This window comes from Schistocerca americana, chromosome 2 (assembly GCF_021461395.2).
Source record: "Schistocerca americana isolate TAMUIC-IGC-003095 chromosome 2, iqSchAmer2.1, whole genome shotgun sequence".
Lineage (NCBI taxonomy): Eukaryota > Metazoa > Arthropoda > Insecta > Orthoptera > Acrididae > Schistocerca > Schistocerca americana.
The window spans coordinates 688510776-688536457 of NC_060120.1; the positions used below are offsets into that span (position 1 = coordinate 688510776).

A 25682-nucleotide genomic window follows, 5' to 3' on the forward strand; every position below is an offset into this window, starting at 1 on the left:
ACTTGCGCACAAGACAGTACTAACATACTTCTTCAAAGGAGATGAAGATGCAAAATGAACGTATGATGCTGTCCGATTCCGTGTGATCTGTGGAAAAGAAAACTCTTAGACTGAGATGGTGTCTTGCCTTGCACGTGTCTTCGTCGTTACTCTGAGTGCGAGATTAGCATCACCCATAATGGCGCTGATACAATCGTATTACGAAAACTAACCTTTTTTAGTTAGTTAATGAAGCTAAACACGTAAATAAAAGATAAATAAAAGACTAAGTGAATCTTCTGGAAGATCGATATTTTGATACCAAATGAACCTTTCATTTTCACAAATTTTGTTCACTGCAACTACCACAAAGCTATAGAGTTGCCTTGACCTTACAGTTATTGTTCCGAACGTATGTAGGGAACATTAGCAGTGTATCGCGGATGATTTTTAATTCCATTTCTTGTATTTTAGTTTTGACACTTTGATACGAGCTTGAGAAGACTCTTTCGAAAAATCTGGTAAGTTTACAGAAAATGACGTGGAAATTCACTCAGCATGGAATATGAATAGAAGAAATTCATATTGTGTTATTAAACATATCCCGAAGGACAAGATGTGTTAAATAAAGATGGGTGAAGAGACTGAAATCTGTCGAATCAACGGCGTTGACTGGAAGAGGAGCCTAAAGAACGTTCCAAAGCACTGTTTGTTTAGCCGCAACCAGCTGGACTTTTTGCGCCAAATCGTAGCGGTAGATGTCACGTGGGTCCATCACTGTATACACAATTTGAAACTAGTCATAGCTATGACATAGACTGATGATAGCGCTCCACAATAGGCTGGTAAAGTCTCTGTTCTTTCATTTTTGGGTATCCCATCGTGTAAGAGTCACAGAGACTGCCTGGGACCTAGTAAGACTAGCTGTTAGATCATTAGTTAAATGAAAAGCGAAAAAGTCATGCGTGTAAACAGGTTTTCGCCTTGACCAGGGCAATCCACTATCCCACATTGTAAAAGTCACAAGGATACAGCGTATAAACTGATTTCGAACTGATCCGTCAACCACTAAGTTTTCAGTTTTAGCTCCACAAAGTTTCCTTACATTCCTCAGTTTAAGAATCCGATTTAGTGGATAGATATTTGCAACAAACTAGGGAGCCACCGTTGTCAATGAGTGTTCTGTAGAAAATCATAGTACATTTTTGCACGACGGAATAACGAAATTGGAAACTTTCGGAATGAGATGTACAGCTAAAAATCGAGACTATGTTGTGATATAAAGTGACTTCTCTATTAAAAAAGATTATCTGCTTTTTTTCTTATACTAATGCCTGCTGTTCTCAGTATTTTTAATTGTAACTAGAATGTGGAGAGAGAGAGAGAGAGAGAGAGAGAGAGAGAGAGAGAGAGAGAGGAAGAGGGTGGGGCGAGGTGGGGTGTTTTGAGGAAGGAGACCAGACAGCGAAGTCATCGGTCTCATCGGATAAGGGAAGGATGGGGAAGGAAGTCGGCCGTGCGGTGGGGCGAGGGAGACAGGCAGTAATGGAAAACAAGTTAGTTTTCTTTTTTAACAAATGACAAATATACAAAACGAAGGTTTAGGTAACTACAGCAGACAGTCACATACATAAAATGACCATATTATTTTGTTGTATTTCACGAATAATCGACAGGGGGAGAACTGTAAAAGAAGGGAATCGTCTGAGACGCGTTGCCAGAGAAGGACGGTGGAAACTGGGTGGAATTTTAAGAAATGTGGGGAGAGTAGAACCCTCGATAAAAGAAATATGTGGAAAACACTGACAAGAAAGAGAGAGGATGATAGGCAGTGTGATAAGACATCAGGGGAATACCTTCTGCGGTACTAGAGCGAGCAGCAGGGTGTGAAAAATTAGGGTAAAATGAAGAGTGGAATTTGTCGTGTTGCAAGAGAAAAAAATGCGAGGCAGCTGAGATATTACTCATGTCATACGAACGCGCAAACGGAATCTTATACGAAAAGATATGTTTAAACAGATACTTGCGAGGTAAGTGCAGTGACGGACCTGTCGAATCAACATTATTGACTGAAGAACTGTTGAGATATGGGCCATTTTACGTGCGCCAAGAATTGTGTCTGCTGTCGTCCATCCGACGGACGTCGTTACTTTTAGTTTGTGTGTGTGTGTGTGTGTGTGTGTGTGTAGAAAGAGGGAGACAGACAGACAGACAGACAGATAAACACACACACACACACACACACACACACACACACACACACACACAGAGGGAGAGGGAGAGAGAGCGAGAGAGAGAGAGAGAGAGAGAGAGAGAGAGAGAGAGCGCAGCATAGAGACGGAGGAGTGGAGAAAGTACGAGCGCGCGTCGCAGCCGCGAAACTTGGCCATTTCATCAATTAGGTGGGCCGGAAATCGGGGCGGCCATCCCGGCGTCGTAATTGGGAGCTTCCGTGGCGCTACCTGGTGCCTGGTGCTTTCTGCCGGCTACCTGTCCATCCCGCCGGCGCGGCTCGCAGCCAAATTGCTCTCACGGCACAGCAAGTGGATGAGCGTCCCCCTCCTCACAGCCCTGCCATTACTGACAAAGTCCTGAATACTGTAGGGGGACCGCTCCACCGTGCCAGACTCTGCAAATCCGCTCCGGGGGAACATCTACACTGCTCCAGCTGAGGGGGACGTTAACATTACGACTGCACAGGAAATTTCTGTCTCAGTAAACTCTAGGTGTGCGAACGCACATCCACTGAAGCAATTCGACCACCTGATTCAGGTGAGTGCCCGGCTTTACACTTTAATTCCTAGCGCCTCGCGGCGTAGACAATATCTCGCACACGGTGACGCGTCACCGAGATTGGCGCGTGAACGTTTATTAGGGATACGTGGAGTGAGAGAGATGGTTGTAAGCAGCACTGGTACGATGACCTGTTAAATTTCCGGTGTCTACAGAGCTGAAGATGTGGTGTCACCGCCAGACACCACACTTGCTAGGTGGTAGCCTTTAAATCGGCCGCGGTCCGTTAGTATACGTCGGTCCCGCGTGTCGCCACTGTCAGTGATTGCAGACCGAGCGCCGCCACACGGCAGGTCTAGAGAGACTTCCTAGCACTCGCCCCAGTTGTACAGCCGACTTTGCTAGCGATGGTTCACTGACAAATTACGCTCTCATTTGCCGAGACGATAGTTAGCATAGCCTTCAGCTACGTCATTTGCTACGACCTAGCAGTGCGCCATTATCATTTGCTATTTATCTTGTGATGCATGTACCGTCAGACCGATGTTCACCAATTATGGATTAAAGTTAAGTATTCCAGAAGCTACATAGTGGCTTGGCTGTCTTGCCAAGTCACAACAGAAGGCACGTCAAGGAGCTGTGTTCAAAATCGAAACAGACGTCTCTGGGCTCACTCTTCTCACACGATCGCACTGCGTGTGGTCACTTAAAATTTTCCGATGAACATGCGACAGAAAGGAAAAAAGAGTAGTTAACTGTGGTCATACTAGCGACAGGTACAGATTATTTATATTGTGTTGCTAGCAGTCGTAATGTGTTTATGTTACATGTTGCTTGTATTACTAGCTCTGCGTTTGCAATTTTCATTTTCATCTTGACCCGTGGCCGTTCGTATGGTGACAAATTATGTAGAAAGAAGAGCAGAAGTTGGACAGATAAATACAGCTATAAGAAAGTTAACTGTTAGTAACAGAAGAAATACTTCTAAGACGAAAGAAAGAACTAAGAAAAATGCTCAAGAAAAGATGGAGATACAGAAATATATGTCTCTTAAGATATAAATAAATATGAGGTTTAGGGATGCCAAGGCGAAATGACCATAAAGAAAATGAAAAGAAATCGAAAAATAAATGGTCGTCTGAAGAATTGATTCAGCTCACAGAAAACTCAAGGAGAGGAAGAGTAATTCTACCTATGAATTCAGAGGAGGTAGCAGATAGATGGAAGGTGTTCATTGAAGGTCTTTACGAGGGAGAGGAACTGTTTAAAGTCACAAAGGAAGAAATATCAGTCAGTGTGGAAGACATAGGGGATCCAGTGCTAGAAGCAAAGTTTAAGAGCTGCGGAAGTCTTTCAACCAAGTAAGACAGAAAGCATAGGTAACATTCCTTTTTGGTCCGTAGAATGTGTGATTCTTTGGACTTATCACCAGACTTTCAGAAAAAGGTCATCCATACAATCCTGAAGGTAGCAGGGAGAGTAGTGTGGTAACTAGTGCACAGACTTCTCAAAAATTCACGCATCCAAGTGGCCAACAAGAGTAATATACAGGAGAATGGAAAAGAAAATAAAGGATCTGCTAGATAACGATCAGTTCGGCTTTCGGAAATGTAAAGACACCAGAAAGGCAGTAGTGACGTCGTGTTTTGTAGTGGAAGCAAGGCTTAAGAAAATCGAGACATGCTCATAGGATTTGACGACATGGAAAAAGCGTTCGACCAAGTATACTGCTACAAGAGTTTAGAAGGCTTGAGGAAAATAAGTCAAAACAACAGAAAAGATGGGAAATACGCAATATGTACAAGAACCGAGAAGCAACAATAAGAATGTAACAACAAGAATGAAGTGCTCGGATTGAATAGACAGGGAAGCAGTCTTTCGCCATTACAGGTCAACGCGTACGTTGAAGACATAATGGCCGAAATAAAAAGCAGTGTGAGAAGTGGATTAAAATTCATGCTGAAAGGATATCAATGATAAGATCTGTCGATGACATGGCAAAAAGTAGCCTAATTTCCTGAGTGAAGTAAATTAATCATGGAACTATGGAGCATAAATTATATCGAATTTTCTGTTCACAGTAATGGCAGTGGAAGATACAAAAAGAAGAGGAAGGGATTTCAGATCTTCTTCTTGTTATTTTTTCTCATTGACTACCGAGACCATTGACTACTGGGACCATGACAATCACTGCGCTAGTTCAGTAGGAAAAAAAATGAAAAGGAAATCAGCTGTAGCATTGCAGAAGAACTATCCTGGCGTTCTCTAGATATAGGGGAAGGAATGAAGTGAAGGAGTTTTGAATCCGTTACTCTGACACACCAGTGCAGATCTTAACCGATGCGCAACTTCATCTACTAATGATGGAAGTTAAAGCCAGTCGACATCGGACGTAAATCAGAACATACAAGCACGTCAACTCGGAGGGTCGATGTAATTTAGGAATGAGACGTCAAGTCTCATTCCTTCAGCTTCATATATCGTTTGCATAAACTAGTTAATGAACTAACCAGTTAGAAAACCGTGATTCACAGTATCAAGTGCTCTATGGAGACCTCACCATCAACAACATATCATTAGTAATTTCACTGCATCCATGACGGCATGAGGATCTGTGTGTAGTTCGAAAGTCACATATCGCCGTTCTTATCCAATGCAAAGTGAAGTTAAAACTCATGAGCAGCGAGTTGTCCATATGTCTCAACGTTAAAAGACGTGACCAACTCTTTTGTTCTGTATATGGATGCAAATCCAGTATCTATGGGCAAAACTTTCGTGCCTGACCGATACTCTAACACAGGACAGATGTTCATCGCTGACTAGGCATAAAGATACATGATGTACCTTATTAATAACTAGTATCAATTAGTAACGCGAACGTGGAATTACTTGCCAAAAATCTTTGTACTGGACCGGGACTCATGTCCAGCAACTTCTTTGCCTATTAACTAACCACAACAGATGTTAAATATGGTTTCCTTCATGAGTAATAAACGTGACATGATGGGACAGAGTTTTGTGATGGAAGGGGATTCGCAACCAACACTTGGCCAGATTGTTGAGTAAGCACAATCAAATGATAGATAACCAATTTCTTTGGTAGAAGCGAGATGTTTGTATCTGAAATGACAGGATGAATGAATAATTTTTGCATTTCCGGGATTAGAACCCAGCACTCATCGCCGTTGGACGTTAATTATAGTTTCTTACACCAGTTGCGAGATGCGCAAACGTTTGAACTAGAAATAACGTGACTAAGGATTCAAAACACCGCACATATCGTCATTGATTACACACGAAGAGACGACAAATTCTGTGTTCTATTGGTAGTCAATGAATGAAGAGGCATTAAAAATAAAAATTATTTTCCTCCAGCAGTGAGGTTTCGATCTCGTAAACTGACATACGGCCGGGAGGGCAGTGTGCTGACCACCTGCCCCTACATATCTGCATCCAGTGACGCCTGTGGTTGAGGACGTCACGGCAGCCGGTCGGTGCCTTCTGGCCTTCATGGCCTATTCGGGCGGAGTTTAGTTCTTTTAGCAAATAGGTTTGCTGATACTAGAGCCTGAAAAAACATCACGAACATTTTTATCCTGCAACCTGATTCGAACCCAAACACACATCATACTTGGAGACATCGAGGACTCTGGACTCTTGTCCAGGCAAAGAATTGATGGAAGTTTATCGCCACGAAGGGATCAGATCCTGGGAGGGGGAAGGAAGATACGAGCCCGATCCCAACCCAGAATCAATATACCCAACATATCAAGCCCAAATAAAAGATGGAATAACTGTCCTGTGACGTTACATGGTGTCTGGTTCAAGAAATAAACCAGAAATACAAGCGTAACAAAGGTTAATGGTGACAGAGTTTCTACACGCTGACACTAACGCCTCTTTCGTGACTCATGCTGACCTCTAGTCGGTAGCGAAGAGAGATAAACAGGCCTATGAAAAACAGTCGCTCGAAGTGGGAATCGAAACCAGAACTTCAGTAAACAAAGATACTATCAAGTCACCAGACTACCAAGCTTCACGTCTGGTAATGATTTTATCGTCATGCAGACGTGCCACCTGCATGAGATTTCTGACACGTGACTCCATGGAATGGATTACAACCTGTTTAATACATTCATTGTCATGTTTGATAGAATCACCGTTAAAAAGCTGCCTCGGCTACCCATTGTATATATTGATTTTGTAACCATTGAAATACAATCACATAACGGGCATCTGCACAAACAGCCAATACTGTAGGATGCAGAAGGTTTATTGCCTTGCACCTGAGCTACTACGCTGCACTAGCTGTTCGCTGTTAACAACGCACAGTGCAAAAGAAATATTTTAGACAAACTGAATGTACACCACGCAGTAACAACAACGTTATAACTAATGCTCACGCAACATACGACACGAGGAACACTAAGTGTGTAATACGCATCTGTGGACAATATTTATCCGAAAAAAATACATTGGTGCATAAGTTCGTGGCGATTTTGTCTGGCGTATTGGTCCACAGCTTGCTTTAAGTGTATTTATCTATCGTCTTCTTTTTATTTGAGCTTCTAAAATCGTTCTTGCATTGAAATTTTGAACACTGCATATCTGAAGGTTACGAGCATCGTTGTTTATGGGTTAGAAAACGGAACATTAATAGGAAGAAAGTTTAACATTTCCGACGGTTTGTTCTCTCTAGATTAAACATCGGTGTGAAAAATATGGAGAAAGATCGAAAATTTGAGCCTTGTTGGGATGAGTGCTATCGAAAAAATCACGCCAGAAAATACTTTTCTCGCTTCATGTAGCATCGTTTTGACATGAATTATTCTTCACATTCGGGAAGTGCAATGGCTGTCACTTAAGAGATAAAATGTTCTCCAACGAGAATTGAACCAAAAACCACTGAAGCTTTTGTTTTACAATGTGACAATGTTCCCACAGACCTAGCAACCATACGCGGCATTCAGTTTTTTGTCATTGTCGTACTGATGGCTAATACAGATAATCTGCAATGAAACAGACGGTAGTTTGTGTGTGGAACGATCTTCCTGGACTAAAAACGTGCTTTTGATTATTAGAAGACACACAGCAAGTGGAATTCGTTCAGAATACCTAACTAAAATACCAAGAAAATGTCAAATGAATTTAGCAGGATAATTCTGTATCGGTCCAGGAAGTTGTCAGACACATTCCACAATGTTGTCATATTTCAGTCATCCGCACAGCGGGAAGAAATACGTTTCCACAGTTAGTGTGTTTCTTGAGCGGCCTAGCAATCAAAGAGCGAACGTTGTGCATCAGAGATACATCAAAAAGTGCAACCAAACTGTTATCTGAAATATGAAAGTTATAAGAAAATATACCATGTGATCAAAAGTACCCGGACATCTGGCTGAAAATGACTTAAAAGTTCGTGGCGACCTCCATCGGATTATGCTGGAATTCAATATGGTGTTTCGCCACCCTTAGCCTTGATTACAACTTCCACTCTCGCAGGCATACGTTCATTCAGGTGCTGGAAGATTTCTTGGGGAATGGCAGCGCATTCAGAATGTGTGAATTGCTAAGGGACCAAACTGCTGTCATCGTTCCCTAGACTTACACACTACTTAAACAAACATACTCTAACTTATGTTAAGAACAACACGCACACACCCATGCCCGAGGGAGGACTCGAACCTCCTGCCACGCAATCCGTGGCATGGTGCCTCTAACCGCGCGGCCACTGCGCGCGGCGGCAGCCCATTCTTCACGGAGTGCTGCACTGAGGAGAGGTATCGATGTCGGTCGGTGAGGCCTGGCACGAAGTCGGCGTTCCGAAACGTCCCAAAGGTGTTCTATAGGATTCAGCTCAGGACTCTGTGCAGGCCAGTCCATTACAGGGACGTTATTGTCGCGTAACCACTCCGCCACAGGCCGTGCATTATGAACAGATGCTCGATCGTGTTGAAAGATGCAATCGCCATCCCTGAATTGCTCTTCAACAGTGGGTAGCAAGAAGGTGCTTAAAACATCAATGTAGGTCTGTGCTGTGATAGTGCCACGCAAAACAACAAGGGGTGCAAGCCCTCTCGATGAAAAACACTACCACAGCATAACACCACCGCCTCCGGATTTTACTGTTGGCACTACACACGCTGGCAGATGATGTTCACCGGGTGTTCGCCATACCCGCACACTACCATCGGATGGCCACATTGTGTACCGTGATTCGTTTCTCCACACAACATTTTTCCACTGTTCAATCGTCCAATGTTTACGCTCCTTACACCAAATTAGGAGCCGTTTGGCATTTACCGGCGTGATGTGTGGCTTATGAGCTCGACCATGAAATCCAAGTTTTCTCACCTCCCGCCTAACTGTCATAGAATTTGCAATGGGCCCTGATGCAGTTTGGAATTCCTGTGTGATAGTCTGGATAGAAGTCTGCCTATTACACATTACGATCATCTTAAATTGTCGGCAGTCTCTGTCAGTCAACAGACGAGGTGGGCCTGTACGCTTTTGTGCTGTTCGTGTTCCTTCACAGTCCCACTTCACTACCACATCGGAAACAGTGGACCTAGGGATGTTTAGGAATGTGGAAATCTCGCCTGCAGACGAATAACACAAGTGACACACAATCACCTGACCACGTTCGAGGTCCGTGAGTTCCAGTAGGTGGCAGCATAATGCACGTAATGAGGAAAACTTAGTGTTTGAGTGTGTCCGGATACTTTTGATCACATAGTGTATTTATAAACCAACTGGAACTCCATAAATTAAGAGCAAAGAAAATTAATTGAGTGACCCTCTTCATCGTAGGAATCATTATTTTATTTTTGTTTTAGTCTATAGGTTAGTGGAATATTCATATGAAAGTTATCGGGGAGCAGTTGTCAGAACAGACTGTTAAGTGTATTCTCTAAATTATCAGAATATTCGTATGAGAAATGTCAAGTAGCAATTATTAGAACAGTTTGCTACCTTAAGAGTAAATCAGAAAATGACTAATCATTCTAGTGGAGGACTCAGTGACAGAAGGTCCTTAAATGAAAACAAATTTAAAAAGACTAGCTTGGAGTGGCGTTTACACACGAAGCACAGCAACATCTGGGAATACGAATGTGACGGCACATATAGACAGACGGTGCCAGAATGTTTGGAGGCCATCCGGATGCTGCTGATTCGCTAAGTCAGACTAACCAAATATCATTAACAGTCTTCGTGATCAGTCAGATTGTTACTGAAAGCTTCTCAACAGTGTGTGGACAGTTTTAGCATTACTTGTATCCAACACTCAACACGATCCCATCTTGTGGTAGTTAATGCTGAGCACGTCTCGTTACACTGATTTATTTGGTAGGTAGTAATAACAGCCTACTTTTTGTAAAAGATTTGTGTTTTACGTATGGAGACCATCCAGATGCTGCTGATCCATTAAGTCAAATTAATCAAAAATCATTAACAGTGGCGTGGTCAATCAGATTATTACTGCAAGTGTCTCAACAGTGTGTGAACAGCTTTAGCACTTTTTGTATCTGACACACAGCACGGTCTCATCTTATGATAGTTAATGCTGAGCACGTCTTGTTGCACTGATTTATTTGGTAGGTAACGGTAACAGTCTACTTTTTGTGAAAGATTTGTGTGTTCATGTGTTTCAGCCATAACTTACCACATCATATAAATATTCATGCACTGTATAGTTTTTGACCTGATGATAACAATAGCGAAACGAAGTAATAAATGAGGAAATGTATTAAGATATCTAGATAGTTTTGTTCACAAAGATTTTCAATCTTAATGTTAATGTAGCATCAGTATTAAGATTGAAACCATGTTACCCGATACTGTGTGTTAAGTCCTTTATACGATGTTCTAATGATCGGCTAAGCCCGAAACGTGGGAACAAGTAAGTCGTTGACAACAAGTGGACTGGTGTTGGCGACCAAATAAAGCGGTGAGAAACCACTTGCTCAGTATTCACATAACGTTGGTAGGGTTCTTGCATGACTCTTTGCCGCAACTGATACTTATGATTGTTAATCGCAGCAATACAACGTTGCTTACAATTTAATATTTTTCACACCTGGCTGTCATCTCGCTGTAGAGGCGATGAACAAGAGTAACCGGTTATCGCATTACGAAGCACCCGCCTTACGAATCCCATTCTGGCTTTCTCATAAATTAATCCTAAATGCCTATTTATGTTGTGTTATGTGAATATATTTCCCCTTTTTAACTTTGTTGAACAGGTGTTGTAAGGAAGGCTTGCCACTCGACACGAACAAAATTGCTAGATCTCAACCCTTGAACTGTTCGTGTTGTACAAAACTTGTAAAAAAGCCTATAGACTACTGTAAAGGGTTAATAATGCCTTAAAAATAGTTGTCTAGAATACTCAGTTACCTTCAGATGTTATCGATCCGCTCCTTTTTAACTGAAAAAATTGGGGTCGCACAAAACGAGCAAGAGCTGCACGTTAGGTAGACATACCAACTAATTTCCTCGCGGCCTGTGACTTTAGTCTCTTTAGGAAGTTTGAGGTCATGGTTGCCTCCGTTGACGAAGTCTTGGTGTGTCTGCTGCAATGTATGGCAATCCAAATGCTGCCCGTCATTGTTGCCATACATCCACAATTTTTTAACAGTTGTGCATACCGGTAGATCTCAGCTGCTGATCCGTTTGAAATAGATAATTACTTTCAATTATACAACTTAACACAACATGCGTAAAGACAACCTTCACCTCACATGTTTTCTCATTTAACTAGTGATTTATTTGCGCGGTTTAGGGTACAAATAACAATTTTGCGTAATAACGAACACAAATATTGCTCACAAAGGAGTTAAGTCTTTTGTTGCTCTTTGCGGAAGACCATATAAGGCGAATTTCAAGGGACGCCTCTTGCAGTTAGTATCACATTCAGTAATCTGATTTCACTAATGTAAATCTCAATTATTGTGCTGTAAATATGTTTAATGACAACAAAATTCATCGTTGTGGTAAGTAAGCTAAATTTCTACAATCGTCTGTTAACAACTGAAACAAGAGCCACTGTTCAGGTTATATCTGTTATGATTAGTGTAATGATCAGTTCACTGCAGTATTTCTTTTACAGTTTTGAGTTGTACCTACTAATAGTTATTTGAATGATAGGTGTTGTAGTGAGTCGGGATAGGATGACGTTGGGGTCCTATGTCACAGATGACAAAACTAATGCTTCCTTATTAGTTATATTGTTTCAATGGCGAATAAATTCTCACTTCGTGGACTATAGTCTTATACGCGTTTTCTATTATGAGACAACTCACATCTGATCATTCTATTGTCTCAAAAAGCAAAAATTTGACAGATTAAAATTCTATCCAGGTTTGCTAAAATGAGGAACTTTTAGATGCTGTATTGAGATTACAGAGGAGAATTCCTGAGTCCAACGTGTCTACAGCAACTGAAGTGTCGGTGTTTACTTTTTACTGTTAGCTCCTTCTCCATAAAAGTTTCCAGTAGCATAATGCAATTTTTTAGATTCCTTTCCGTCTGTGATACACTTCCGTTTCTTGGCAAAAAAAGTTGCCGGAAGTTTAGAGGCTAGCCACCATCGATGTTTTACAAGCCTAGAAATAAGGTTATAATAACTCTACCGAAGGACTGGCTCATTCCGAAAATTGTACATGTGAGCTTTCATATTTGACAATTATCGTGACGCAAATATATCTTCATTACACAGCTAAACATATAAACACACAATAAAACAGTTGCACAAAAATGGCTCTGAGCACTATGGGGCTTAACATCTGAGGTCATCAGTCCCCTTGAATTTAGAACTACTTAAACCTGACTAACCTAAGGACATAACACACATAGATGCCCGAGGCAGGATGCGAACCTGCGACCGTAGCGGTCGCGCGGTTCCAGACTGAAGCGCCTAGAACCGCTCGGTCACACCGGCCGGCAGTTGCACAAATTAGATGATCTTTTACGGTATTATACATATTCAGATACTTATAATTATCTGGTCGAATCTATGTAAAACTTAAGTTGGTGCCCAGCAGCCCAGATGTCCACTAAAGTTTGGGTAGCAGCACTATGTGAGATTCGGACAGCCATACAAAAATATGTTCCTGATGTTGGAAAAGTTGAGACTTGGAAACATCACAAAGTTGTTTGGCAAGTCTGTGACCGTCAACTTACTTTCGGTACTGAAACTGAATTAGGCTTCCAAATTCATTGGGTATGTTTTGCGATTTTGTTGAAATTTTCCAAATATTTCTTACGTAACAAGTGAAAAATGACGAAATTCAATTTTTCAACAACAAGGAGATCATTTTACTCGCAAATTACAATAATGTCTCTTATCTTTCACTTTGTGAGCAACCTGTTATTCTAACTGTCTTAGCTGCTAGTACAGCATTAAGAGAATGTTCCCGACATCGACGCCTACCTTCTTAGGAACTTTTATGTCAGCTATTTTCAATATTTTTTGAATAATGAGTTGAATAGTTGGCTGGTCGTCACACGTAATATTCTCTTATACTGTTCACTTAATTTTCGGAAAATGGACAATACCTAGTCAGAAAATCTGAAGATAAGGAGCCGGTAACCTAGGAACAAATCTACAACTATTGCTCTACATTTATCTCTGTGTCGGCAAAGCGGAGCGTGTTACCCAACTACAGACTGAGTAAATGCGCTAAAATTACCAAAAAGCCGCGAATTATCAGTCCTGATTAGCCAAGAATGGCTTTCTGTTATTTAATCTGTAGGTTCCATTGAATTAAGTAAAAATGGTAGGAAGGTTTCTTGAAATTTGGATTATGACGCAGTATAAAAAGATAGAAACACTGAACACTTCTTGCTTTTGGGTCAAAATCCCAGGGTTATCGGCTAATAGTTACTCGTGTGTCGTATGATACTGAAGAAAATTCATTAGTACTCTGGCAACGATGATTCAGATATTGTGTGAGTAGACATAGTTGACTGCTTTGCGAATGCCGATTTACTTCGTAAAATTTCATCTAGAAGCCTACGGGAACGAGTAGGTTGAGAAGGGGTTCTTCCTGATCAGTTAATTATTCGTAGCTGAAATGCGATTTCTCTTAACAATGGGACGAGTTGCGAGAGCTTCAGTGAATTGAACCAGCTATGAGCTGAGGGTACGTTAGCTGGGTTCATCCCGCTGTATACAGCTGTTAATGATAAGATGCTACTTTTGATGTCTGTCCTCAAGCTGATATGAGTGTTTCCCGTGATATCAAGTATTCACAATGAGAGTTACTTGAGCTTAGTAGAGTAGTGCTATTGTGAGAAAAGACACATGAGTGATAGAAATGTCAAACTATGCCTACTGCGCAGAAAGGCGAAAAGGATCATAAACAAATTTGGGGGTTTGTTTTCGTTGCGGAACCTAAGAGACGGTAGTTACACCTCGTCGAGGATAGAATAGAGGCCCTTGAGCTCTGAGGGACATGTTAATTACTTTCGGTAGTGTACCAGATCCATAAGACTGAAATTTGAGATCCATAGAGAATTGCAGAGTTTGTTTCGAGTGCAGAAAGACGACAAGACTTCAACTTATGTTTCTGTGTGTGGGATCATAATTTATGAGAAATCCACTATGGAAGTTGAGGATGGGTGGAGTATTAGGGACGTATGAGGTGTATGAAGTTGTGATAGTCTGTTACTCTTGTTTGCGGCGTTACAGTCACAGCGTGCCGTACTTTAAAGTCCTGTGTGTTGTATGCTGGTAGGAGGGAAGATTTGGTACACCGAGGGACTTCTCGTCCATTTAGGCGATGACGAACCAATGCCACGAAAGTTGTTGGCATTTTGTGTGACGTGAGGACTCAACCCCAGTTTAGTTAGACGGAGGTTTTAATGTGGTTTTTGTTAGATGACTCATCTTTTTAGTTCCACGATCAACCAGCCTTCTTACTGACTTTTCATTAATTCCTTTAATATATGACAAGGATGTGACTAGATCTCCTGGGAAATTTATGCGGCATTTACTATTGCTCTCGCTGTTGTTGTACGGCCTTAGCTTTCCGTTTTAACAAGAGTACCTCTAATTCACCATTATCACGATCTCGTAAACGTATCGATCGATCCATCTGTCCATCCATCTTGCTTACCGCTCTCAAAATAGGGGATGTGTCTGTTACGGAGAAATTAAATGGTCTAAAGAAAGGTGTAAAGATTGGGCATATTGTTGTGATAGACTACAATGTGATAGACTTGTATTATGTGCGGGATACAAAGGTGTTGATGCTGTTCACTCACTACTGAGCAAATCTTTCAACATCAGGAATTTAGTCTGAGAATCTGATTGACATCGAGCGCTGTTGAAGGCTGTTTGTAGTCAGCTTGACGAGGAACACCATAAATAATGGTATTTGGTAGTCAGACTTAATTGATCAGCAGCTTCTGAATAGCCTCCACACATTCCAGCTCCTTCCCTGTTCATCTATAACGTCGCATTCGTATCCCCAGATGTTGGTGAGGGTCGCTGAGTGTAAACGCCACTCCAAGCTACTTTTAAAATTATTTTTCTTCATTTAAGGAATTTCTTACATACTTCGAGACAAAAACAAATATGAAATAATGACGGCTATGTGATGAGGGCTGTCAAATGAATTTTTCCCTGCTATTAATTTTTGGTTTTTCGACTGACTTACACAAGTTTTCTTAGGCCTATAGTATTTCAGGTATTTGTCAGTTTGGCGGCGGTTTCCACTGTCTCTGAAGCGCAACGTTCACTCTTGGATTGCTAGGCCGCTGAAGAAGCACGTCGGCTGGGAAACGTATTCTTTCATGATGCGAGAATGATGGAGACTTGACAACATTGTAAATTAAGAGTGGCAGCCTTGTGTCAAATTGAGATACTTGGTGAGGAGATACAGCTTTATCCTGCTAAATTCATTTGATTATTTCTTAATATTTCAATTAAGAATTCTGAACGCATTTCACTTATAGTGTGTCATCTACTTATCGAATACATGAATTTAGTCCATGTAAGTCACTTCACGCAGACGCTACTGCCGATACCGTCTTTTTCTTTGCAAATTATCTGTCTTAGCCATCAGTAGGAGACTAAGGAGCACTGAATGCTGCCTGTGGTTGCTAGGCCCGTGGAAACATCGCCACGCTGTAAAGCCAAGGCTGTACTGGGTGTAGGTTTAAGTCTCGTGGAAGAACAGCATTTTATCTTTTACGTGTCAGGGCTACAGCCGCTGTGCATCCTGAACGTGGCAAATAATTCATTTTAGAAAGATCCTACATGAAGTGAGAAAAGTATTTTCTGGCAAGATTTCTTCGATAGCACTCACTCCATACAAGGCACAATTGTTCGAGGTTCCTCCACATTTCTCACACCAATTTCTAAATCCAAAGAGAACAAAAAGTTGCAAATGTTAAACTTTTTCCGTCTAACGCTCCGTTTTTAACTCATAAGCCGAATGGAGTGGCCGAGCGGTTCTAGACGCTGCAGTCTGGAACCACGCGACCGCTACGGTCGCAGGTTCGAATCCTGCCTCGGGCATGGATGTGTGCGATGTCCTTAGGTTAGTTAGGATTAAGTAGTTCTAAGTTCTGGGGGACTGATGACCTCATAAGTTAAGTCCTATAGTGCTCAGAGCCATTTGAACCATTTTTAACTCATTATCAGTGCTATTCATAACCTTCAAATACGCATCGTTCAAGATCTTAATGCAAGAAAAGTACTAGAACCATGCCCCTGCCTCCCCAAATGAAATTGATAAATACGCTTATAGCAACCTACGTACGAACACGCCAAACAAACCCGCCACGGATCACGCACCACCTCCTTTTTCTGGATAAATTTTGTCCACAATTGTAGATTACATACTTAATAATCTTCACGTCATATGTCGCATGAGCACAGGCTACAACGTTGTTGTTACTTAGCTGTACACTCAGTTTGCCGAAAATATTTCTTTTGCACTGTGCGGCGTTAACCGCGAACCGGTAGTGCACGTGAGTAGCTCAAGTGAAAGGCAACAACTACGAAATCTTCTGCATCCTAGAGTATTGGCTGTTTGTGCAGATGACCGTTACGTGATTTTATTTCAATGGTTACAATATCAAGTCGAATACACACATTGGATAGCCGAGGGTGCGGTAGGGTTCTCGCTTCCCGCACCCTGGTTCCCGGGTTCGATTCCCGGCGGGGTCAGGGATTTTCTCTGCCTCATGAAGACTGGGTGTTGTGTGATGTCCTTAGGTTAGTTAGTTTTAACTAGTTCTAAGTTCTAGGGGACTGATGACCATAGATGTTAAGTCCCATAGTGCTCAGAGCCATTTGAACCATTTTTGATAGCCGAGGCATTTGGTAAACGGTGATTCATAAACGAATGTATTAAACACGCTGTAAACCACTCTAGGGATTTCTGGTGTCAGAAGTCACATCAAGTGTGGAGCATCTGCAGTGCGACAAAGTCATTACCAAGCCACATGTGGAGGATTCATGGTAGTTTTGTATATTTAAGATCTGGATTCTACTCACACTTCCGGCAACTGTTGTTCAGAGGCATAAACAGATCCTACTCTCCTCTGCTAGCTACAAGTGCTGGAAGTAAGACTGCCCCGTGGTTCAAAATTCACATAAAACGCTGTGTTCCTTCGCTACCGACTGCTCAGGTTGGGCCATGAGCCGTGCGGAGTGGGAGAGCGGTTTAGGGCGCCATGTCACGGATTGCGCGGCCCCTCCCGCCGGAGGTTCGAGTCCTCCCTCGGGCATTGGTGTGTGTGTTGTTCTTAGCATAAGTTAGTTTAAGTAGTTTGTAAGTCTAGGGACCGATGACCTCAACAGTTTGGTCCCTTAGGAATTCACACTCATTTGAACATTTGGGCCATGACAGAGGGGGAAGTGTCAGCATGTAAAAACTCTGTCACCAGTAATCTTTCTTACACTTGTAACTTTATTTTAATTAATGAACCAAACGCCATGCAGTGCCACAGAACAGTTACTCCATCTTTTATTTGACCCTGAGATTATGAGTGCATTTGTTCGCAGCTGGGATTTGAGCTCGGGTCTCCCTGCCGCAGGTGTAATGGTGATATAGTTCCATTAACTCTTTGCCTGTTCAAGATTCCAAAGTACTCGGTGTCTCCACGTAGGGAGTGTGTTTGAGTTCGTATCCTGGTTCAGCATAAAAATTTTCATCATGTCGTTTCAAGCTCTAAAAATAGCAGATATAACTGCTACCGGGAAATAATTTCGATTTTTAACTTCTCTTCATTCATTGTCCATAATAACGATGTAAGGCGGCTTCGACTCCCAGTTAAGACACAGAAATTTTCGTCACATCATTTCAAGTTCATAAATACCACTCCTAGCTGCTGGCCAAAAAGAACTCGACAGTTAACGTGTCTTTGTGCGTAGTTTAGTCAACAACGATTTGGTCGATGTTCGTTTCCCGATCACCACTGAATTCTCAGTCACGCTATTTTTAGTTCAAACATGCGCAGTTCTTGCTACTGGTCAATGAACCCTGTACAGGATGTCTCAGGTGCAATGGTCAATAAGCGGGAATATTACAGAAACGATCATTCGAAGCAAAAAGTCTAATAAATATGGACTCAAAACTGCAAAACCTGAAGAGGCATATGCGCTTCCTCATCTTCCTTACTGTGATACAGATCTCTTCTACTGAATGTTCTTTGCTTTCTATATTTTGAAAGGTGCTAGTATGAACCAAAAGAAGAAAAATGTCTCCGGTGAGCAAGGTCTATATAGAGCATACCTTAAGAGTCATGAGCACTTGCTCATCTTCGTTTCTGCACAGCACATCTATTCTACTTTTCTACTTTAACGTCCATTTTCGCTGATCGATAACGGCGATAAGTATCGGGTTCGAATCCTGGGAAGGCAAAAATTCAGACATCACGCTACTACTAAAAAAAATCGTTAACTACTATTTGATTGTGCTTACTCAACAATCTGATTACGTGCTTGGTTCAAACTCCCGTCCATCATGAAACTTTACGTCTTGTCATTTCAAGTCTGTTGCACGTGCATTAAACCGTATTTAACATCTTTGGTGGTTAGTTAAGAGGTACAAAAGTTGCCGGATAGGATTCCCGGTCCAGTCAAACGATTTTCACAATGTAGTTCCAAGTTCAGATTTACTAGCTGGTATTAGCGAAAATGAAGTGTATCATATATCTTTATGCATAGTCAGCAATGAACATCAGTCTTGTGTTCTAGTTTCGGCCAGGCACGAACGCCTTGCATGGCCTGTAGATATCGCGTTTGGACCTATATTCAGAACAAAACAGTTGGTCATTTATTATAAAGTTCAAACATGAGCGCAACTCGCTGCTAATGGTTTTTAATGTCACTTTCTGGTAGATAGGAGAATTACGAATAGGTAGCCATCATGAACACAGTGAGATTATTAGTGACACGTTGTTGTTGATGAGGCTTCTACATAGCACATGATGCCGTTAATCGCGGTTATCTAGCTGGTTATTTCATGAACCATGTTAAGTCCCATAGTGCTCAGAGCCATTTGAGCCATTTCATGAACCAGTTTATGCATACTACGGTTAACAGGCGCGTGGAAAGCCTTTCAGATAGCAAGAATGCTTTGATTTGTCATCGAATTTTGGGAGTCCTGATATCCATTGAAAATATCTTATTCACAAATAAATTTAGTTTTGGGAAAAGTTTGCGGAATGTTTTGTGTGGTTGAGTTACAGGTATTCGCTGTCTCAGATACTAATGATAGTGGTAAAATTTTAGATGTGTAACTTACTGTAATAAATCTGAGTTTACAAGCATTTAGGACTTCTCACCTGTAATAAGGAACTCCCTGAGATTGGAAATATGGCGGTATTTGTTTACAATTGGAGTCATGGCCATACAGGCCAGTGTTTTCTAGTGGTCAGTTGTGGTAACAATTTTGCGTAGTCAAAGGACTGTACCAGAAAGCAATTAGAGAAGCTACAAGACAGTTACGTTAGTGTCTGTGTGAAAATCAGTCGGAACGCAATTCACGTCTTTCGGATTCTTTTGCACATAACGGCACATGACAGTACGTCGAATGTTACCGAATCTTCCTGGAACGTACGCTCTCTAAATTGTAACGGTAAATCTTTTGTGCCGTCTGCCACTGGAGTCTGATGAGTGTCTTTTTGACGATGTCGTGCTTACTGGACGAATCCGTGACGAAATATGCAGATCTTCTCATGCTCATCTGTATCTACTCTTTTAATCGTATCAGCGTCCCAGAGAGACGAGAAATGGTAACGAACTGACGGAAAGCGGTTTCATAAATTACCTATTTTGTGGATGAATAATTACACTTCCTCAAGAAATCATTCGTTTTTTAGATCTGGTGAAGATTAAAAATCTACCTACCACGTAACTGAACTGTCCAGCGAAAATTGCCCCCTTGCTGTGTTATGCTATTGATTCGTGTTGAGACGCCGTACCGCCAGCTGAGAAGCGCAGTGCGTGGGGTGGGCGCGGCGTGCTCACCTGTTGATGAGGTGGTGGGCGGCGTCGGCCGCCGTGGCCGCGGTGTTCCGGTTGCGGTCCCTGTGCGGCAGCTGCGACGCGTTACGGCTGCAACACACGGGGAGGGCGGTGTCAGTGGCAGCGACAGTGGTAACTAGTATTCACTACACGTGCCATTACAAACCTAAACAGCTCCGGGTGTCGGCGCTACGAAACATTCTGGAAGGGCACGAATTTCTCCCACTAGTGAATTCACTCACATCAACCAAATATCTAAGTCTTACCTTACAGATTGATACCAGTTGGTTCAAACACATAATTGTGGTCTAAGGCGCTGCAGTCATGGACTGTGCGGCTGATCACGGCGGAGGTTCGAGTCCTCCCTCGGGCATGGGTGTGTGTGTGTTTGTCCTTAGGATAATTTAGGTTAAGTAGTGTGTAAGCTTAGGGACTGATGACCTTAGCAGTTAAGTCCCATAAGATGTCACACACATTTGAACAAACACATAATTGTAAATAGAGTGTATGGTGATCTTCATCTCAAGAACTGAAAACGAGTAAGTGATGTGCATATGCGGTGCATACATTTCATAAGAAACACAGTTGAGAAGAATTTTGCATCACCAGTCAATGTTCCTAAGACAGTGTTCAACTAAGTCACCACGGCTGATCAGGACAAAATCACAGGGGAAAAATCTGTGAATAATCTGCCAGTACTCTGTAAGTAACATCACAGACAGAGCCATACGCTGCGGACTGCTAGCCACGGAGGGAGGGGGGGGGGGGGGGGCGTTTGGCGCCGGAACCTCATACAGGGACTTCCGATAACAGAACCTTGGTCCAATGATAGGCGACTTTGTTTTAGTTTCGTAGTAAACTGTAGCTGGTTTCATCGCGTTGTGTTTCTGATTACGACTTCTCGTGTGTATTGTAATCTCTAGATTGGATTGTAACGTTATACTGCTACAAGGGTAATCCCAAAAGTAAGGTCTCCTATTTTTTGGAAGTACAAAACTCTGTTTGTGTGGCAGTTGGTCACACTGTTATGAAGAGTGGTTCACGCGCTGAGGCGCTCACTCTTGGCTTGGCAGCCGTTGAGAATGGAGCTCCCGTTGGATGTTACCGCCAAGTGCGAATTCCGCGGAGTTATTCGGTTTTTGAACGGAAAGGGCACTGCGGCAATTGAAATCCATCGCCAATTGACGGAAGTGTATGATGAGTCGTGCATGAGTGACAAAAATGTTCGTAAGTGGTGTAGAGAGTTTGCAGCTGGTCGGACCGAAATTCACGACGGACAAAGAAACTGGAGACCGTCAATTTCTGAGCAGACAGTGTTGAAGGTTGAACAAAGCATGCGTGAAGATCGGCGGATCACCCTGGATGATCTCTCCACGTTGGTTCCTGAGATTTCCCGAAGCACCGCTCACAGAATTTTTACGGAAACATTGAACTACCGGAAGGTGTGCGCAAGATGGGTGCCACGCATGCTGACTGAAGACCACATGCGGCAACGAGTTGATGCTTCTCGCACATTTCTTCACCGCCTTGCAGCCGGACAGGACAACTTCATGGACTCAATTGTCACGGGTGACGAAACCTGGGCATACCACTTTACACCTGAGACCAAGCAACAATCACGCCAGTGGCGGCATCCTTCTTCGCAGCATGGCGGCGAGCTGATATGACATGGGCATACAAAAACTGCCACAGCGTCTACAAAAATGCATCGACAGAAATGGTGATTATTGTCGAAAAGTAGCTAAATGTTCAAGCTGTAAACTGATGTAAACCATTGTAGAAATAAACAGGTCTATCTATTTATAAAAAATAGGAGACCTTACTTTTGGGATTACCCTCGTATTCTGCTTGATCTTTGCTCGCATTTGTAATACTGTGTGAACTAAATCACGCCATATGTTATTGACGTCTAATTCCATTATTGTCAATATACTTTGGATAAATGGACGGATGTTGGATCGGCAACTGCTAAGGTCACGAGATAGGTTCTTCTGTAATTTTATCATTACTGTATGGAGTAAAAGTGAAGATATTAGTTGGAATTAATCATCACAGTGTATGTTACACCATATAGAAAATGTTGTGTTATGATATGGGCCTACAATGTTCGAATCGGTTGCACTGAAGATGGTCACACAGTGATCGAAATCGATCTGTAAAATAAAGCACTTCAAGCTTTACGACCGACGCTGCCACCTATCGCAAGTATATATGTTATTCCTTCATAAAAAAAACAGAAGCTGGCCTCGTCATTTGGGGTCCTATGGATTCATGTTTATTTGATCTCATGTGTGAACTGCTCGTTTTAAATGCATTGTAAGTATATTCCTGGTATCCTAATCTATTTTCGTTTGCATCTGTTTTCCATACTTTGTTGCATTTAATAAGAACTCCATGTTAGCAGCTTTTAACAGAAGCGATATTCAACTTAATTGCATCTTGCCACGGGATGTGTATCTAATCCCGCTTGGATTGGCGTTGTTTCTTGCCACCGAGCATGCTTTTAGTGACTAGAGCTTTCTTCCTTGCAAATAAAGAATGCAACAGTAGTACTTTTTAGCAGAAATCAATGTACAAGAATCATCCTCTCACACCAATGTAAATTTCTTAGTTCTCCACTACATGCGAGAAAGTACGGAAAACGGATGCAAACGAATACGAGCAATGTACTTGCAATGCATTTACATCGAGCAGTTCAAACACAGATTCGTTAACAGGTACGGATACTCACTGATCAGTCAAAACATAACGACCACAGTTCAACGCGATGTTGGATGTCGCCTGGTGGCGTTGCAAGGACGTCACACGGCAGTAAAAGTATGTAAGCGGAAAAGAGACGGATAGGGGATCACCCTAGCGAAGCTATGGGCTGCAAATGGGGAAATCCACTGAGATAAGCGACACTGAAGGGCAGATTATTATTGCGTAGAGCCTGTGAACGAGTATCTCTAAAACGTCGAAGCTGATCGAATGTTCACGTGATACTTTCGTGAGCATCTACGGAAATTGGTAGAAGAACTGTGAAACTACCACTAGGCATTAAGTGGTTAGGCGTCCGCGGCTCTTCAGAGAACTTTGACAGTGGATCACTGGAAACGTGTCGGCTCTTCGGATGCATCATGTTTCTTGCTACACTACGTCTATGGTCGTCTCCACTAATGCCATCATTGAGGTGAAGAGCGGCTCCAAACATGTATTGCGACACGGGCGCAGATTGGTGGGAGCAGTATTATGCTGCGGAAAACATTCTCCTACGGCTGCATGGGACCTTTGGTAGTAATCGAAGACATGCTGACAGCTGCGAACCACCTGCATCCCTTCGTGCCTGATGTCTTCCTTGACGGCGATGTCAACTTTCAGCAGGATAATTGTCCTTGTCTCGAAGCCAGAGTCGTGCTGCAGTGTATTGTAGAGCATGATAGTGAAATGAAGTTGGTGTTTTCGCCACCAAATTCGCCTGATGGGAATTCGATGGAATCCTTCTGCGTCGCTATCGGCACGTACACAAAGCAACAGCCCGTTATTTAGCAAATTACGTGGCCTGTGCGTAGATATCTGACGCCACATACCTTCCAAAACCTACTAAGAAATTGTAGAATCGATGGTAGGCAGAATCGGTGCAGTATGGCGTTCCAAAGATGGGCCAACAAGCTATTAAGCAGGTGGTCATAATGTTTTGGTTCGTCAGTGTATTTTATATGATACAAAAACAGAAATGTAATCATTCACTTCACCCAATATCGTGGATGCAAGCAAAAACCAAGGAGAATATAAACAACATATTTTCAGTGTGATCCAAGGAGTCAGTACACACGAGAAGTCATAATCAGGAACACATTACCATGAAACCAATTTCTGTGTCATGTCATGTCCATGATTTTTAGGTTTTGACATGTGTGTGCAATTATTTTCACTGAATAATGGCCACATGGTCGAAATTGCAATATTGGGTCACCATCATAAGTGTTGTGCCTAAAGACGGGTTTTAACGTGGTAACTCTTCACGCACTCCTGTCTTCTTCCATACTCTTCAGATCCGCGTAATTTCCGCTTCCCTTTACGTCGTCTGTCACATTGTATCTCTCCCTTCCTCTCAGTCTCTCCCCTCGAACTAGACCTTCTCCCCTCAACGAATGTCCCATACAGCTCTTCTTCCTTTCTCTTATAGCGTGCAGCACTCTTCTGCTCTCACCAACCATTTCCAACACTCTTTCGTTACTTATTCTTTCCATACAGCTTATGCTTTCCAATCTCCTTCAAATCCACATGTCAGCTGCTTCCAGCCTTTTCTCGTCCTCTCGTCTCTGTGTCCAACTGTCTGCCTCATAGAGTACCACACTCCAGAAAAAACATTTACCAAGTCTTTTCGTCAGACTTTTATCTAGTTTTCCATATAATAATTTCCTTTTTCTACTGAATGCCTCCTTGGCTATACCAATGCGAATTTTCAGCTCCTGATGGCATCTACAGTCTTCAGTAATCGTACTTCCAAGATATTTCAGTACTCTTACTCGGCTAATAATGACGTGTCCTGTTTTAATACTTGCCAGTCCCCTTCATTTGACGATCTCCATAGTCTCTGTTGTTGTGGTATTGATTCTCTTCCTTTCGAATACTGATTCCTTCAGACAATTCACTGCCAATGCTTATTCTTACTTTCCGGTGTAAATATAGGTGCTGTACCAATCATCCCTCCATCTAGTCTGTTCCTTTCCACTTCAAAATACCCATCACCTCACTGTATTATGCTCTGTGGAAAGCTTTTTCCAAATAAATAAAAACAGCACAAATTTCTCTACCTTTCTCAATATATCTTCCCCTATGACTCTTAACAGGCCAATAGAATCTCTTGTTCCTCTCTTCTTTTAAATGCGAACTGTTTCTCCTCAACCCATCTATCTAGCTTGGCATGTAGCCTTCTGTTCAGCACTCACAGCAATACTTTAGCTGCATGAGAAATTAGGTTGATAGTCCTATGCTCTATTCATTTTTTGTCATTTATCTTTTTCTGATTTAGTGTAATTCCTTGTTCTCGGTGTTTCCCCAAAACTTCAACATTTCTGCTGGCAAGTTATCGATTCCACGTGCCATCCAATTTTCATCTCCTCCAGCGCCTCTTCTGCTCCTGCTTCCGAGAAGCTGTAGTCCTTACCATTTTACGGCACATATTCCTCCTCTTCAAGCTTAATTTCACTTGGTATTTGATCCATCTTATACATACATCCTATATATTCTTACCATATGCTCAAACCCTCCTGTGGTTCTTCACCCAGTGTACCATCCACTCTTTTTATTTCCATGTCAGTCTTCCTTCTTTTACTTTCGAAAACCATCTCACTACCCAATGTGTACATTATTTCATACTTTCCCTGTATGTCCATTTTCTCTATTTCCTCCAATTTTGCTTTCATCCACATTTCTCTTGCTTCTTCAGTTTCTCTGCTTTTCATTATTCAGTTTCTTGTACCTCTTTTAGCTTTCTTCATTT

At 42.1% G+C, this 25682-nt stretch overlaps 1 protein-coding gene across 4 annotated transcripts in view; it reads right to left on the reverse strand.

Moving 5' to 3' along the window:
• Window positions 1-25682, reverse strand: part of LOC124593714 (schwannomin-interacting protein 1 homolog) — a 1030697-nt gene that overhangs the window by 526734 nt on the left and 478281 nt on the right. For all 4 annotated transcript variants that reach the window (XM_047132026.1, XM_047132025.1, XM_047132024.1 and 1 more), the window contains exon 3: window positions 20198-20284. In XM_047132026.1, coding sequence (XP_046987982.1) covers window positions 20198-20284 — 87 coding nt within the window. The remainder of the gene's footprint in view (window positions 1-20197; window positions 20285-25682) is intronic.